Source organism: Vidua macroura, chromosome 1 (genome assembly GCF_024509145.1).
Source record: "Vidua macroura isolate BioBank_ID:100142 chromosome 1, ASM2450914v1, whole genome shotgun sequence".
Classification (NCBI taxonomy): Eukaryota; Metazoa; Chordata; class Aves; order Passeriformes; family Viduidae; genus Vidua; species Vidua macroura.
The window spans coordinates 115707772-115725083 of record NC_071571.1 but is presented as its reverse complement, the minus strand read 5'-3'; the positions used below and the strand labels follow the sequence as shown (position 1 = coordinate 115725083).

At 41.2% G+C, this 17312-nt stretch overlaps 1 protein-coding gene and 1 non-coding gene across 2 annotated transcripts; both read left to right on the top strand.

Annotated features, from left to right (window-relative positions):
- The first annotated feature begins 12025 nt into the window (after positions 1–12025).
- RPS20 (ribosomal protein S20) lies at positions 12026–14986 on the top strand. Its single transcript, XM_053980280.1, has 4 exons — positions 12026–12142; positions 13439–13538; positions 14281–14354; positions 14763–14986. The coding sequence occupies exons 1-4, from the start codon at positions 12140–12142 to the stop codon at positions 14943–14945; spliced, it is 360 nt and encodes a 119-aa protein (XP_053836255.1). The 5' UTR covers positions 12026–12139; the 3' UTR covers positions 14946–14986.
- On the top strand, positions 14137–14200 carry LOC128820400 (small nucleolar RNA U54). The gene has a single exon (XR_008440892.1). It is a non-coding gene; the product is annotated as a small nucleolar RNA U54 (small nucleolar RNA).
- Positions 14987–17312: the final 2326 nt, after the last annotated feature.

Sequence of the window (17312 nt, the reverse complement as noted above, 5' to 3'; positions counted from 1 at the left end):
AAATTATAATATTTATAGATGTTTGAATTTCATACATCTCCTGAGTTCTCCTACAAAAATCCTTCTAGCTTGAGCCTATTTTGCGTTTCCTTCAGGGACAACGTACATGCAAGGATCACTCTGCTTCTTAACAATGGCTTTGTTGTCTTGGGGGAGAAACAGGTTAAATGTTTAGGTGGGGGTAGTCTTTATCTTGTTTTTTGTTTTTTTTTTTTTGTTTTTTTTTTTTTGTTTTTTTTTTTTGTTTGTTTGTTTGTTTGTTTTGTTTTGTTTTTCTTTTACAAACCTGACATCAATAGATCTGCCAGAGAGTCTTGGCAGATTTCTTGTTCTTGATATTCTGAAAATAAAAAATTATGGAGTTTATGATAGTTCCTTGAAGGTTTTTTTCCCCTCTATTTTTATATGTAACCCCCAGACTTTTATCCTTTTTGTTTTCTTCATCTGGACCCAGCTTCAGGTTTTTAAAATATTCTTTCCTGCTCCTAAAGCTGGAATGATCTAATGAATGTAGCTGCACTTTGCTCTTAACTTTGTCACACTTGCATACATCCAAATGAGCTGTTAGTAGAAGGCACATGATGCTAGCAGAGCAGTTGCAGACAATTGTGTCACATCTCTAAGGGGATTCTGTTCATCCAGATTTTTCCCTTTCTATAAACTCGTTTTGTCCTTTCTCTCTCCTCCCCCATATATATGTATGCAACACAGCTCCAGATGGTTAGCAAGACATGGTTATAAGTTATAAACCTTAAGGACTACTTGTATCTAGTTTATTTATTCTCTTTGTTTCTGGAACTGATTGATCAGCCTAAACAGAAGATTTATTGAAGTATTGCAGAGATTCAGATAATGCAAGTGTAAGTCCAGGAATGGTAGTATTGGAATGTCTTTGACAGCCAGGTATGCTCTATTCAAGGCATGGGCTATCTGATGCTAAGAACATCAAATAAGAGTGTACCTCCTCAAATAAGAATCACCACTCATCTTGACTGTGTTCTGGGGAAGGAAGAACGCCTCATTTCTCCCATCTGGTAAATGTAAAGGTCAGACCTTTCTGTTAAGATCAGATCAGATCTTAAGACCAGGTCAGACCTGACTTACTATTAATCGAGTTTCACAGTTTGATATAATTATTTTCCTTGGAAACTCAACTATTCTGGTGTTTAGTTTAGTTTGTTTGTTTATTTGTTTGTTTTGAGTTTTGTTTTTAATGTGCTAAGTGCTGTTTCTGGACCGTGGGATGCCATGTCACAGTAGCCAACTTCTCAAGGTGAGCTGCTTTTTGTTTTGTTTTATGTTTTCTGTCCCTAAGCAGCACAAGCTGTCTTTCAAACTTCCAGCTCTGCAGCACTGAGAACTAACTATTCAAAACTGGGTGGGTTAGCTCCTGCCTCATAGCAGTCTGGGGTAACCACAGCCTGCATGGAAATCTCAGCTCTTTCTCTTTAATCTCCCACTACCTAACTACCAAACCTGGTTGCATTTCCTAATTTTGGAAAGTACAAATAAAGAAGATACTGTAAAGTGCTTGCATTCTCATGGGTACAACCAACAGCAGTAGCCCTGGACATATTATCTATATTAGAGTGTTTTATTTTGTGCTTTCTTGGTTATGCAGACAGTATTGTCCACTAAAGGAAAGCATGAATTAAAAGTTCTAATTCTGGTCTTTTTTTTCTTTTATTTTATAAAAAATGGCATTCACCATCCCAATTTTAGGTCAAAATTAATTTTTTTTTTTTCACACCTTAAAATGAGAAGCAACTTCTACATGCTATCCTGAGTTCTGCAAAGTACAACAATTATTTTAGCAGTCAAGTGATTACAAGAAGACATGAAAAGATGGCTAGAAGCATGGGAACAATGCAATTATAATAAACAGTTTCGAGGAAAAATGAGAAATAAGGAAAAGAAAAAGCATGGAAGCCTATGGTTCCATATGAATCTTCAATTACTATAGCTATTGGATCCCAAGTAGAATTATCAAGAGACATTTCATGATAGGTTTTAAAAGAAGTTAGCATAAGATACAATGCTTGATGCTATGCTCGTTATTTGGCTTGTTCTGTTGTTTGCTCCTCCTTCTACTTTTTTTTTTTTAATTATGCTTCATCTCAATCCAGAAAGAAAGTGATAACATCACTATTTTCAAACAATAAAAATACTACATAACTTGGAAGGGGGCAGATAGTCAATTCAGAAGGTAGGATGGGAAGCATGAAAACATAAGTTTGAAGATGTATGAGTTGCTTCTGTATTCTGTGGTAAGATATACCACAGCAAAGAAAACAAACAAAAACTGTTTTACACAATATACCACAAACATTTGTAAATTCAATGGGACTTAAGTGGATGCTTACTATTTGACTCATGTATCAATTTCTGCAGTGGTAGTATCTGTGTACATAATTTCATCTGTTACAACAAAGATGAAAATAGGGATAGGAAATGGTTATTTTTAAAATTAACTGTACTTGAAATATTCTACTTTTACTTTGTTCTAGCTATTTATCTGCTGCAAATACCTTCATGCAGCACTCAAAGAGGCTCTTTCTATGCTTCAGTTAACCCAGCTGCCAAATATTTGTCTGCCTGTCAAAGAAAAGCCTTAAAACCAGTTAAAGAAGGCAAATGGAACAAAAAAGTTTACTGGCATCTATCCCAGTCTGCCAGTAGCTAAGGATGCCATGGGACAGTTTGACAGTAGAGGCACCACCACCCACCCCTGGACTTCTCTGAGCACGAGACTGAGTTCTGCTGTTGACCCAGCCTGAAGTTCAATAGCCCAAGTGTTCAGCAGAGCAGGGAGGTGATTGCATTTGCCTTTGCAGGGCACCTGGGATAATAGGGCAATTCATAACTTAATAAATATTCTACTGCACATGTGCCAGGCTACAAAGAGCAAAGTAGGCTGCAAATTGGAAATGTAAATGTCCAGTTCTTTTTAAGTCACTCCCTCCACAAGGGCAGAAGGAAAACCAGTTTTATTTTCAAGCCATGTATTTTTCTCGACCAGTTAAAAATGGTGAAAGGGTATTGATTCTGATACGGCACAAATGAAACTGGTCTCAGAGGCAAGTATAGAAAGTTGCACCTGAACAGGGATTGTAAAAAAGCTGAATGTACTTAAGGGAACTGATAGGCTGGGGAGGCTGGATTTCTTTTAATAGTAGTTAATAGTATATATTACATAATACAGTAAGTTTAGAGACATACCATACACCTTTTCCACATCATTGTTTTTCTCTTATTCAACAGTTCCAATAAAATGGTTTACAGATAACACAAAAGCTACATGCAAAGCTTTTGAAGGAATGTATCACAGCACTAACATGCCAATAGATGAATGTCACACTGATTTCTCTTTGTTAAGAAGGTTACAGAACTCCAGATCTCCCCTAAAGTTGTCAATCCTTGTACAGCTTTTGGGAGTGAAATGATTGCTATTAAATGTGTTCCATTTGAAAGGGGAAAATGAGATATTCCTGAAGTTTAATAAATCATTCCGGCCAACAGCTGACTTTCAGAGGAAACAAATGCAGTTAGTGGTACATTTAAAAAATGTTTTTAAAATGTTCACTTGCAGTGTTTGTTTAAAAAGTTGTATATTGAATTGCAAACAACATTTGAAAAAGTGTCATGATCATAAAAGATCAGCACTACCTGACTGATCACAGCAAAAGAGCCATTTGCCCAGGGAGACAAGGGCTGAAGGAGGCAAGGAGATAAGCCAGAGACAGGGAGAGAGGAGACACCCCAAAATCCACATCTATTTGCTACAACCCTTTCAATCAGTGAAGCTCTCACTGAGAACTAAGTTTATACTGGCGTGTGGCTTTCTGTGTTGTATGCTGGAGAAACCTGCCCACCAGACTGTCAGGGTCCTGCATGACTTAAATTAAGGTCTTGAAATAGTGCTTAACATCAGACAAGGCTACTGATTCAGTTCAGAGTGGTCACCTGTTTCCACCAGGTCAAAGTAGTCTCTTGGTTTGTTGAAAGAAGCATAGACTTTTGCTCCCAGCCCCCCAAAACCCCAAGTGTTCTTGAAAATGTGTTTAATTTTAATGGCTCTGCAAGCCATTACCAGTGCCCAGACTGCCTGAGAGGGTTTTAAAATTTCCTTTTCTTTATGATCGCACTAATTATGATTAGTTAATGCTATATTTAAGTAGCACCAATGACTTAGCAATGTATGCTAGTACACAAGAAGAGTTTTCATTGGAAAAGAAAATTCCGTTATATACAGAAGATTTTTAAGAATAAAACCTCCATTTTCTGTATCAAAGGTGTGTTACTGCTTTTTTTTTTTTTTTTTCCCTCTAGGAAAAATGAGAAACAATTCTTAGGTATTAGCATAAGCATTTGTTCCTGCCAGAATAAAGGTATTGGCTCTACCTCACACCAGGAATATTTCACAGGAGTGTATGAGAATCAGTTATTCCTCTGAACAGGTAAGGGACTCTCAAAAAGGAAATACACCTGTAGCAGTGTGGTAAGGGGCTATTGGTAGGATGAAGTGGCTGCTGGATGCTCTCAGGAACAACTTCCAACAGTCATAATTATTGAAACAGTATTTTTATACATATGTGTTTCATACATAAACTAAAAACCCAAGGTCATAATGCTGAAAAAATGACAAGTATTTCTGAATTTTTTTCAGGGGATATAGGTACCATACTCAAACCCACCTTCTATGTTTACCACAATACTTAATTTTATTTGCCTAAAAATTGAATGCTTGACCACAACCCGAGTAAATCTTAATACTATCTTTTCCTCAGTTTTAAACCTGTAGGAAATACTGTTTCCCTTGATCTGGAAGACCTGTTGCTGGGGATTTCACTGTGCACAGAGGCAGGAATGTTGGATGTGCAATCATTTGCACATTAGTGCACATTAATTTACATATAGTTGCTCTTATGTTATTGCTGCAGGGGAAAAAATTTTCTTCTATTTTATATCATTTCCTAAGGGAAAAATATAGCAAACTATATTCCACATTTACAACCACATTTTGTAGACTGGTGTGAAAGGCCATGCACAAGCCCCATTTTCATGAAGAAGGAACTTCTGGCACACATTTAGGTGAAAGATAATTTTAATAGACTTGCTGTAATCTCGTAGTAAGATGTTCTCTTAAACAAAACTTCTGGGCTTTCTATGAATGATATTTCAAAGTCTATGGCTGTCGCTCCTGCCCTGCTACTGCAACCTCATAACTTCCATGCAGTAAACTGCAGCTGCCACTTTGCCACATTAGCCTTGCAGAGAAGTTAGTAAATCCTTTGAAACCAAAACTTCTTCGTATTTGATGCCTCTTGGATCACTTTCATGTTATGTTGTGGATCCGACCAGCTGTTCTGAGCAATCACAGTGTGATGATTTCCTCAGTGGCTACTAACTCCTGCTTCTAAAGCACATCTTTAACACCACAGTATCTCCTTTAATTCCAGGTCCTAAGTTCCATGTTACTATTCCTGCTCCTGTCAGGTTTTGAGTAATTTAGCTTGGCTAGTTCACAGAGGGTCAGGTCACAACAGGAGAAGCATTGCTGAATTGGCTTTAATCTTTCTTTCCAGATGCCAGGGTTGGGAAGGGCACCTCAAGTCCCAGAGAAGGCTGACACCTGGATGTAATCTAGATAAAATTGCAAGTTGCAACTAATATCCAGCTCTAATAGTCCTGTAACATTAAGGTGGAAGTCACCCATTACTTTAAGTCTCTTCATCACCTGTGCATTTGCTAAATTTTGTGCTTGCAAGCATTCACCATTAGAAAACTCGCTGGATCAAGAATATCACAAAAGGACACTAGTCCTAAAGAGATGAGGAAAAGCTTTTCACAAACACAAAAATGCAAACATGAGGGAGAGATGCATTCCATATCAAGAGAAATTTTTCTTCTAGTCATAAGGCAGTCTGAGGCCAGAACCATTCCTTGAATTATCCCTGTTCCATGACAGAGAAGCAGCACAAGCGCCGTGAAATGATTCCCTACTACTCTGTCTCGCCGAAGAATTACATTAGATTAAACTGGCTTTTGGATGAAAAACACATGATCAGCAACTTCATATCTGGGCTCTAAAACACATGGGCAAACATATATGGGCTACATATACTGGTACACAGAATTGCTGTAAAATTAAACACCATTTTTTCCCTCCAGGACAGACATCCAACCATGCCAATACCCTGTGGCTGGCAGCTTCCCACAAAGTCTTTGCAGGAGGCAGACATGAGGAGGAAAGACAACTCCAAATTCTTTCATAGCACAGTCTTGTGAAAGTTTGTATGCACCAGTATGTGCCACCAGTTCCTAAACACTGTCAGTACAAAGCATCCATAGAGAAGCCAGCGAGGTAAGAGCAGCAAAACAACCTGTGTCCTGGAAGGCATTTCCAATTCTGGTGTTAAAACAGCTTTTTCTTTTCAATGAGTCACATAGGTATTATTTGAGTAGGTGCAAGTTTTCAATGTGTTCTACGAACTACTGCAGCCTTCTTGAACTATTTTCACAAAGTGAAACAGATCACAACAAACAGTGCCAAGTGGTGCTGCCTCAAGTGGCCAAATCCAGACTGGAGAGATTTGTGTAGTTTATTATTTTTTGTACTTGATTAACTTTTCCCCACATGAAGTCATCTGAGGTGATGTCCAAAATGAAAACTGGATGCAAAAAACCCACAGTTCTGTTTGTATGCCCACTAGTTCTGCTTTCACTGGGCTGATGCTGGGGGTACAGGAATTGCATGCCTCCACTCTTAGAAACCTGGCCTGGATAACAACAAGTGATAGAGCAGGAATGCAAGTATAAATAGTGTGTGTGAACAGAATACCCAAACTGGCATGTTCTGAGAGGACGTTTGCCCACAACCTGGTAACACAAAGAGGAAATTAACAATAACAAAGCTTGCTTAAGACAGTGACCACCCAGATTAAATGGTAATGGGAATTAGATTAACAAGAGCCTTTGGGAGGAGTGGGGGGAGAAAGCTTCAAAAGCAGCATGAGAATTTGTGATTATTAGAAGAAAACTTGTGGTAGGTGCTAATATTTCTAAGACCCTCCTCATCAGACATGGTAAGTACCTGCCACCCTACTCCTGGTACAGACTAGGGGGGACTGGCAGGATGAAGGAACAGCAGGGATCCACTCCCCCTGGTATGTGGAATGGCTGCACAGGCTTCCAAAAGTGGGACTGTGTATCGTAATGCACATTTGTTGCAAGAGAGTGGAAGTGCATATAAGAAATGTGTGACTATGTAAGTGGGATCAGTGGTAGAAGGGTATGAAACTTGTAGGTGCTTACCAGCAGTTTGTAAGCCTCTAGTATTGTGATTTCTGTTGTAGTGCTGATACTGATCCACAATTCAGTTCATTGATTACCAGCAAATTACATGTTGATAATCAATAAACTACCTTGGTTGCTATCAAGGCTGTGTGAGTCATTTTCTGCCAAAGGTATTTTTTTCATTATTGCGAATATGACAGAAGCATTACATCTGCAGAGCAAAGAGTGGAGAGAAAACAAACATTCTTTCAGGAAAGCAGAGAACATGTAATTCATCAATTTGAAAAAAAAAATAATTAAGATTGAACTAGAACAGGATGAATTCAAATATCCTCCTGAAAGCTTCCCAGGTGGACAATGCTGTTTCAGCCCCGAGTGTTTGAAGGCATATTGTCATGATGTATCACAGATTCGACGTCACTAGAAATGCTGTAGCATATCAACAGCTTTGTATTTTTTGTCACAGTGACCCGTGTCAGAAAAACAAGGCAAAACAGGCTGACAAGGGAGAAGTTTTGCTCTAACCACATCAATGATATTAGAAGCCAAGTGTATTACCTGCTAGACAAAAAGCACATATTTTGAAAGAAAGAGCTTGTGCTGGTAACAATGAAGTTCAAGTTGCCCACTTGAAAACATCTCCTAACAATCAATATTTGTGGCAATGTTTGTCAACAGTAAAGGCACAGTTGCTCTTTTTCTGAATCACAGACCTAGTTCATATTTTCCATGCTTACATGAGGACTTTTTAAGAGAGCCTAGTATTTTGACGGGTGGTTGCATTTTTATATGCTGAGCTTTATGCTAGAACTGGCATGAAAATTTAGGAAATGTAAAATGGACAGGCTAGGTGCAATATGAGAACTCCAGCTGTGCATTCTGTCTGCCTGCTACCTGCAGAGAGCAGTATCAGTTAGCAGCTACCCATCTACACAAATCAGTCTTTTAAAGGGGAGTGTGTTTTCCAGTTTTTTTTTCTGAAGTTCCAGTATCTCAGGCACTTGTAGAGAAAGCTAATTGCTGAGCAAAGAACTTGGATGAGAGTTCTGCAACATGATACAACTGAGAAACATAACACAAGAGGATCAGCAGATACCTACAATTAAGACCAAGCAGACAGATACTGTAGCCTTTCTTAAAAGAGTTGAAAATAGATTTCATTGGATTTCTCCTGACTGGTTTAGAGACTCAACCATCTATTGATGACCTTCGTGGAAGCCTGCTTTGTATGATCCTGCTTCACAAGTATTTGAAGACCAGAAGCTCAAACAAAACCCTTAGAAGTGTGTTTAGATCCCAATGACATTGGAGAAGGAAGAGATTTACAAGTAAATAGTAATATGTTCATCACCACAGAAAGCAAATACTAGAGGTATTAGGCTGGCATAACCAAGACAGCTTCCAGGGAGCTGCCCACATGAAATAACCACTACAAAAAGTGACACAGCAGATTTAACGAAGCTACTGTGAGCCCTGCCACATCCACGGGCCACCAGTGTGAAATAAGCAGAATAACTCTACTCAAAAAAATGGATGGTGTTCACAACCCAAGCTGCAAAGCCTGGGGAGTATGTCTGTCCTTTGACCCAGCCAAAGGTGCATCAGAAAGGTTCAACACTCACCAGAAGACAAGAAAAATCTTCATTTCACTAAGTTACTACAAAAGACCTGACTGACTATATGAACACACTCCTTCTGTCACATAGACAGACTCATCCCAGAATCTACTCCTCTAAAGGACAAACTAGTCAAAGGAAGAGAGAAAAAAAAAAAATCCCCAGTAATCTGTAAACCCCAAAACAAAAGTCAGAAAGCATCATGAAAGCACATGGACTGATACTCTGTATGATAAATCATTAAATTAGGTATCAAATTGGTTTTGCTACAGACTACTGAATTATGTCAAAAGCATGTCTTGCTTCTTAATCATTTATCTTCTTAATTACTTGACATGAGGGAAACATTCCTGGAAGCTTCATCTAAAAAGCACAGACTGTTGGGTATTAATTTAAGTAACAGAATCACTATCTCTTAACTAAAGTTAGCATGGTCTGGGGAGAAAAACCTACACAAAAAGCAGTATGTAATCAAAGGAAAACCAGGCAGAATACAAAATATGAATTAGAAGTTAAGAATGACAAAATACAAGATATACAAAAAGTAGTATTTAGAATGGCTTTTTACTCACATGAATGGCAAGAAGGAGCATTTTTTTAAAATATAGTGTATTTCAGAGAAAACAGAAAGTTTAGATAAATTTCTGTTGCACATTTGTGGCGAAAAACAACATATATCAGAAAATTCCATCAATAGCCATGGTAAGCCTTAAACATAGGAACAGAAGTGAGGCGGTTTTTAAATCAGCAGCTCCAGATAGCCTGCATCCAAGAATTTTAAGAGCTGGCAAAGGAGACTTGTGTGCTGTTAATGTGGATTTTCCATAAGCTCTGAGAAATCTGGGGAAGCTCAGGAAAAAAAAAGAAAAATCTCAGAGAAAGCGGAGGTAATGCCAATACTAGCAAAGTAAGTAAGAAAGGAACAAATTCAGGAACTCACAGTCAACCTCATCTTAACACAGTCAACTCACTGTGAAAAAAAAATCCAAACCCAAATATTTTTTCTCCAGGGAAAAAAAATCCAAACCCAAACCAACTTCTTCATATAGGAATAAGAAATAAGCAAATGAGGAAGGAATAAGGAATGAGCAAATTGTACTTAAATGACACAGCTTAAATGTATGGAAAATGTATCTTTTCGGAATTACTTTACTTTTTTTTCTCATGCAATTACAGCCTTTGGTAGACAATAGGATTGGTGTTGATATAACACACTTGCACATTGACTTTTTCAGTAGGATACAGAGAAACTGGCACCTACAGTTCATAGTGAGCAAATTAAAACTAAAGCTACAGGTCTGTGTCAGACATATTTCTAATTGAATCCCACGGGAATTAGTTCTCGGCAGCAAGATACTCAGTATTTTATCTGGAAATGAAGTTTACTAAGAACATTCATAAAAGCTCTAAGTAAATAGTGCAGCAAGGCTGCTGATTGGGAACCATCTGGATTACAGGAAAACTAAGTACTTCAGCATGATCAGTGTGAGGTCATGTATTTAAGAGTGATGAATTTAAAACACTTATAGATGGAAAACTTCCTCAGGAAGTAGCTGGAATAGCTGGTAACAGAATAAACATGGGTTACTTGCATATGAGTTCAAAAATAGTATATATGTAATTGTTAAATGGCTCCAAAGCAAACCACCAGAACCAAATTATGTTTTCATTGCAGGGTAGAAGAGACAAGAGAAACATGACTATCGTCAAAACAGATTTTTCACGTACTGATCTCCACTGGCAAAAGACATTGCTGCATTTCAGGAAACAGCAAGAGGATGACAACTTCTTTATTCACATTTTTTGGAGCTGCTTTATCAGAATACAGCCTCTAGTACTTTCAAAGAAGATACTAGTAAATTAGAGATTTCAAAGAGTACAAATAATCCAAGTGCAAACAAGCAAACAATGGAATAGTTGACATATAAAAGTTAACTGCATCACATGAGGTTTAAGGACCAAATGAAGACATCTAAAGCAACTGTTAGGGAAAAAAATATACGTTAAAGCAGAGTGTGACAGCTGAAAGTAAGCTCATTTTAAAATACCAAGTAAACTTCCTTGAACAACTGTAGTAAAAACTAAGCTTCCAGAGGTGCAGTAATTATGCTAATTATACATGTCTTTGATTCCTGGACAGAACTCTAAATTAGAATTAATTATTAATTTTAAAAGATAGTCATAGTGATGCTACTATGGGCAATCATTTCTATACATATTACTCTGGTTCTCCAGTGATGTAACTTGAAATAGATATATTTTCAGCAAAATGCTTGGTTTGGGACTAACAATTACCACTGTCCAGGCCAAATCAAAGACAACACTCAGTAAAAAATATCTCTCCAATGCCCAACCTGAACGGATAATGGAACTTCCATAAATAAAATTTATTTAAGTTCTTAAATTTAAGCATGAATAAAATGAGCGCTTTTACTTAAAACTTCTGCTCTCGCACCTCCACTTTACAGATTCACAGAATCAGCTGGGCTGGTACAGACCTCTGGGGCCATCGAGTCCAACCTGTGACCGAACACCACCACGTCCAGCTAGACCATAGCACATCCAGTCGTTCCTTAAACACCTCCAGGAACAGCGCCCACCATCTCCCTGGGCAGCCCTTCCAGTGTCTTATCACCCTCTTTGTAAATAAATAAATCCCTGCTAATGTCCAACATAAACCTCCCCTAGCACAGCTTAAGACCATGTCCTCTCGTCCTGTCGCTTTCAGTAATGGAAGAAGATAAAAAGACCCAAAGGCTCAGACGGGAACGGGCTTGCTATCCCTGGAAGCGATGAAGCCTCAATTGCGCGCCAAATCCCGGCCCTCCCACCAGCAGAACGCCGAAATCTCCTGGAAAAGGCAAGCAGGAGCCCGAGATGCCGGCGGGACCCGAGCGGGAAGGGCGCTGTGTCCCGCGGGAAGGGCCAAGCCCGAGGAGAGGGCACAGCAGCTGCCGGCCGCAGGTCCTGCTCCACTCGCCAAGAGCCGGGACTACAGGGCCACCATCCCCGCAGGAAGCAGAGCCACCGCGGCTTCCGCGCCCGGCGGGCGGGTGAAAGGTCCCGCAGCGCCCGGATGGAGGCGGCGCCGCTCCGCTATATAAGCGCCCGCCGCCGCCGCGCCCGCCTCTCCCGCGCCGCCGCCGCCTCCTGGCTCACCGCTGTTCGCTGGGCCCCGCGCCGCCCGAGCCCGGGAATAAGTCGGTCAGGAAGGCCCCGCTGCCGCCATGGTGAGGCGGGGGAGGGACGGGGACGGGGGAGGGAGCGGGGCCGCCGCGCCGGCCCCGCCGCGTGTGCGCCGTGCCGTGCAGGCCCTCGGCCCCGGGAAGCGCTGCGCTTCCCGGCGGTGCGCTTCCCGGAGGGTCCTCGGCTGTTGGGGCAGCTCCCGGAGCTTACCCCGAGCGGCGGGCAGGGTGGGCGGCCTGTGGGCCCGGCAGTGCCGTTCCCTTCGGGAGCGGCACCGCGGGGCAGCGCAGGCGGGGCGGAGGCGGCCGGAGCCCGGCGTGAGCGGTGCTGGTCCGGCCTCGTGTCTCTGCCCTCACAGGCGGCCCTTGTTAGGGGACGTGGTCTGCTGATGAGGCAGGTCGCACCTCGTTGTCAGTGTGACATCCCGTGTTTCACACAATCATAGAACAGGTCAAATTGGAAGGGACCACAGTGAGTCATTCTAGAGCACATGGCACAGGATTGAGTCCAGATGGCTCTTGAATATCTCCAGTGAGGGATACACCGCACACAGTCTCTCTGGGCAGTCTGTTCCCGTGCTCAGTCACCAGCACAGTAAAGAAGTTCTTCATGTTCAAGTGGAACTTTTGTGCATTAGTTTCTGCCCGTTGTCTCCTGTGTTCTGCTTGACACCACCGAGAAGAGCCTGGCTCCATCCTCTGGGCAACCCCCATATATTTTCATATTTTGTATTATATTTTTATAGAGGCATATATTTCAATTCTCTTAAGACCTTTGTCCATATTTTTATTCCTACTTCATCAGCTCACTTAACTCACATTAGTGCCACATTATTTGTAAGTGTTTAATTGCTTAAGCACCTCAAATCAGTTTTTTGAGTGGCCAAATTAGTCTTTCTGGCCAGGTGCCCTTTTTTGTTCTCACGGAGTGAGTTGTTGGAGGTTTGTTGATCAAGTCTTTGCTACTTCATTTGTGGTGAGGTTAAGTTGTAAGATACATGAAGAATTAATTTTTTTTTTTTTTTTTGAGGAAAAGGAATGTTTGTGCCAGCTGTATATAGGCAACCCAGGGAAGGGTGTGGAGCTTCCCATCCTGAGATGTAGTTAGACCAAAAAAACTTGCTTTTCCTTGGAGTTAGGACTTAGCCCTTGCATTCTCTTCCCATTATTTCTACCATGCTGCCATGCCCTTCAGACAGCTCTTCTAGTCAATACTGTTAAATAGTTCCATAGCTAAATTGTTCTTTACACTTTAGAAGTCTGTTTCTAAACAAAGAGGCAGTGGATAGCGTTAGTTGGTGTTCACTGTAGTGTCTTATATTTGTAACTTCAACATTTTAGGCATTTAAAGATACTGGCAAAGCACCTGTGGAACAAGAGGTGGCAATTCATCGCATTAGAATTACTTTGACAAGTCGCAATGTAAAATCACTGGAGAAGGGTGAGTAGTACTTCTCTGCTTACTTGGGTAGCTTGTCAAGTAATGAATAATAGGTGCCATGTAAGGCATTGCAAAATACAATGTACTGAAACCAGTTGTAATTAAAGATGTTACTGTTTGCCTTTTTGTACGTGCCTTGGCTCGCAAAGCCAATTCAAAGTGCTTCATACACCAGGAAGTAAAATCTGATTTAATTTTTAATGGAAGTTAGTGTTTTGGGGGTTTTCATTATGTGGAAAACTTATGTCTTAATGACTAATGCAAGAGAGTGCAGCTTCTTCCCTTTAGTTCTTATGGAGAATTTTGAAATAGTTACCACGTTTTGAATGTATAAGAACTGAACGGCACTGGTTTCTCGATATTTTATCATTTGTGTTATGAAGAGTTTAGTGTAACATTCTTTAAAAATTTTTTTAATCTTATTTAGGAACTAGCTTTGCCAGTGTTCAATCATATAATAAAAATGTAAAAAATTTACTATTTGCAGGATCTTCAGGCTGATAACAGCTTAAATACAGTTTAAGCTTGTAGTAATGCCTACTTATTGTCGCACTGTGGCTTCGTTCATCGTGTCACAACACTTCCAGTTGTACGTGGTTGGCTGTGAGGATAATGCTTTAAATGAATGGCAGTGATCACTCATACGCTATTCTGAGCCAACATCTTGTTTAAAATACTTGCTTAAAAAAAATCAAGCAAGTAAAATAGTTGCAAACCTGAGCTACTGCATGTTTTTTTTCAGTCTGTGCTGACTTGATCAGAGGTGCTAAGGAAAAAAACCTGAAGGTGAAGGGACCTGTTCGCATGCCTACCAAGGTACTTGACACTGTTTTCCTGTCTTAAAAATTGGTTTTCTTTCTGCAGCTGTGTGCTTAAAAACATATTTTTTTAAAGAATAAAAGGTGAGGTGAAAAATAGTGCTACTAAACTGAGGGTGACCCAGTGTAAAAAGATGATTTCACAAGTTGCTTTGACACCTACCTAGGGTAACTGTTAAGTGCAAAACATGTTGAATGTGGAAGGGGCTTTTCTGTTCACTTTCTTTTAATAACGAACTCATTTTTTAAATGAAATTAAATATGTAGGGAAGGAGTGTTAACATCAGCAGACCAAGCTTAGTGGGTAACTTTCTAATGGCATAGATACCATACAGTATTTGTAGGTGATCATCTTTTCATGTGATTGTAGATTACTCAGCTAAATACCCCGTGTTTGACTTTTCAGACCCTGCGGATCACTACCAGGAAGACGCCTTGTGGTGAGGGTTCCAAGACCTGGGATCGCTTCCAAATGCGTATCCATAAGCGGCTCATTGACCTGCACAGCCCTTCTGAGATCGTGAAGCAGATCACTTCCATCAGCATCGAACCAGGCGTGGAAGTTGAAGTTACTATTGCTGATGCCTAAACGATGCTCATCGTTGAATAAAGTTGATTTACAAATTTTCATCATTTGTTTCTTTTCTTACGTGTTCCAAGAGATAGTTCTGTGCTGGTTTTTGTGAAGAAGGACAACAGAAACCACAATCAGAATGTGTGAGAGGACTGTATATTTTAGGAAGAATATGCCAGCTGTTAATAGCAGGAAAATTTAACTTGGGCATCCTGGTTTCATTGGAGGCTGGCAACTATATGGTTGTGCAGCTCTTTATGAAAAATATATTTTTAATAATTCAAGGGTTTGATTTTGGCTGAAATGTTAGTTTATACACAGACATTATACATAGTACAATGCATTAAAATTGATATTTAGGTAAAATTACCAAGTTTTCAATTCTTGATTCTTGCTGTGCAAGAGTGAACTAATGCCTAGCTTATTTGGATTTTTTTTTCCCATGTGTGTCACAACGAAAGGATCCTGGGGATGCTAGTTATAAAACTTCATAATTTGCGGTGAACACCGTGAATTTAACAGTTTTATTCTTTTGATGTGCATGAAGAGTCATAAAGCTGAACTATGGAACTACCTAGTTGTCTTTCCAGGTTTAGATTTCCATAGATATTATTAATGCTAAGAGCAAGCTTCATATGTAAAGCAACAAAACAGCCATTTTTATTGCTGCTTTTAAATCTCTCAAAGGAACTGTGATTAGTCTTAAACCAACAAAACAAAGCCCAGAGTTATAGAAAACATTTTTGTTTAAATCCATTGAGGATCAGGTTGCTCCTGCTTCAAGCATAGGAGAGAACTTGAATTCTAATTAAAACAAGCAGTGGTGGTTCTCTGCAAGAGAACCTCTGCTTCAGGTCCTATTTATGTTTGCTAAGACCTAAAATTGACCAAAGCTTACGTTTTCTTACCCAAGAGATACAAGAGGCTTTCAATTTCTTTAAATTTAAGGCCTTACAAGGATTCTGACCCTCCACTTAGTAGGCTTGAGAGCTTTTGTAGAAGGGAGGTGAGTGAATTAATGTGAACAGATTGTGTCAAGCCTACTTGAGAAACATCTATGTGAGCAGAGGGGAAAATATCCCCCCAACACAAAACACCTGTGTCTTCCTTAAAGTCTGTTTCTGGTAATATGCCGCAAATAAAAGCTGCCTGACAAATACTTCTAGCTGTAGTTTTAAAATTACTTGTATTATATGGATTGCTCTTTACAGGAATAAATGGGCAAACAAATAGCACGTGGAGATCCATTGACATAAGTTACTCAAGTAGTCTCATTACAGAGTAGCCCTGTGACTGGAGGGATCTAGGCACGGCTGGCTGGGTTTGACACTATTTCTGCCTTTGTTTTTTTTCCTGTTGGTCAAAACTGTGGAACAGTTTTGTATCTGCTTACATCTGGCTGTACCTCTGACTGGCCGGCTGCCTCTTAAACACACCTAAATGACCTGAAGTCCCACCGATTTTTCAGCTGTGGCACTTCAAGGACTAATTTCCTTTGTCATTTCTTCACTTGTCTCCAACTGTCCCATAAACACAGATGCAACTTTATCTTTGTGTATGGGTCCCGCACTGTGCAGAAATCCTGCTGCCTGCCTACTGTGTGAACAGGCCGGCTGGCACCGGAGGGCTTTACATTTGTTACCGGGACGGTCGATCCTTAGCTTGTGGAAGGCGCTGGACCGCGGAGTTCTCCGGGCTCATCCCACCTTCCCCGCGGCCCGTCATCCCTGACCTACACACTCCTGGCTTTCGCGTGACCCGCACGTTTCGCGATTTTATTTATTTCCTACTTCGTTTTCTACTTCTATACCGCGGCAGCGCCGGGACGGTTACGTAACACGCACGCTAACTTTATATAACCCGCTCGGATGGAAACATTTAGGTACCCGCATCTCCCCCGACCATCCTCCTCCCCCTCTGCCAAGCAGAACACCTCTCCTCCTCTGGCCGCCCGGCTCTCGGTTCAAAGCTCTTCTTTACCGCCATGCCTTACTACGGACGATAAGCAAACCCTGCGTACGGAGCGCACGCTGCTCTGCTCCGCTGCCCCCATTCCCTGCTTCCCTCCCGAGCCGCCGGCTCCACCGCCGTGCGCTGTGCGGCGGCGCCCCCTGCCGGGCGGAGGGAGCTGTGCCCGCGCCTTCGTCCCACCCCCTCTCCCCCGCTCTCGGCCAATCAGCGCCCGCCTTCCCCCGCGCTCGGCCAATCAGCGCCCGCCCCTCGTCCCAAAACGCCCCCCCCACGCCTGCGTGGGCCCGGCTCGCGGGTTCCCGCGCGCGCCAAGGTAGCGGCGGTGCCGGGGAGCGGGAGCGGGGCTCGGGGCGGCTCCCGGCCCGGCTGCTGCGGGTGTTGAGCCTGCCGGGGAGGGGGCTGCACGTGGGT

Excerpts from the sequence above, each read along its gene's own strand:
- RPS20 (XM_053980280.1), top strand. Across the intron at positions 13,539-14,280 it reads TGTAAAATCACTGGAGAAGG|TCTGTGCTGACTTGATCAGA; the intron begins GTGAGTAGTACT and ends GTTTTTTTTCAG. Across the intron at positions 14,355-14,762 it reads CTGTTCGCATGCCTACCAAG|ACCCTGCGGATCACTACCAG; the intron begins GTACTTGACACT and ends TTGACTTTTCAG.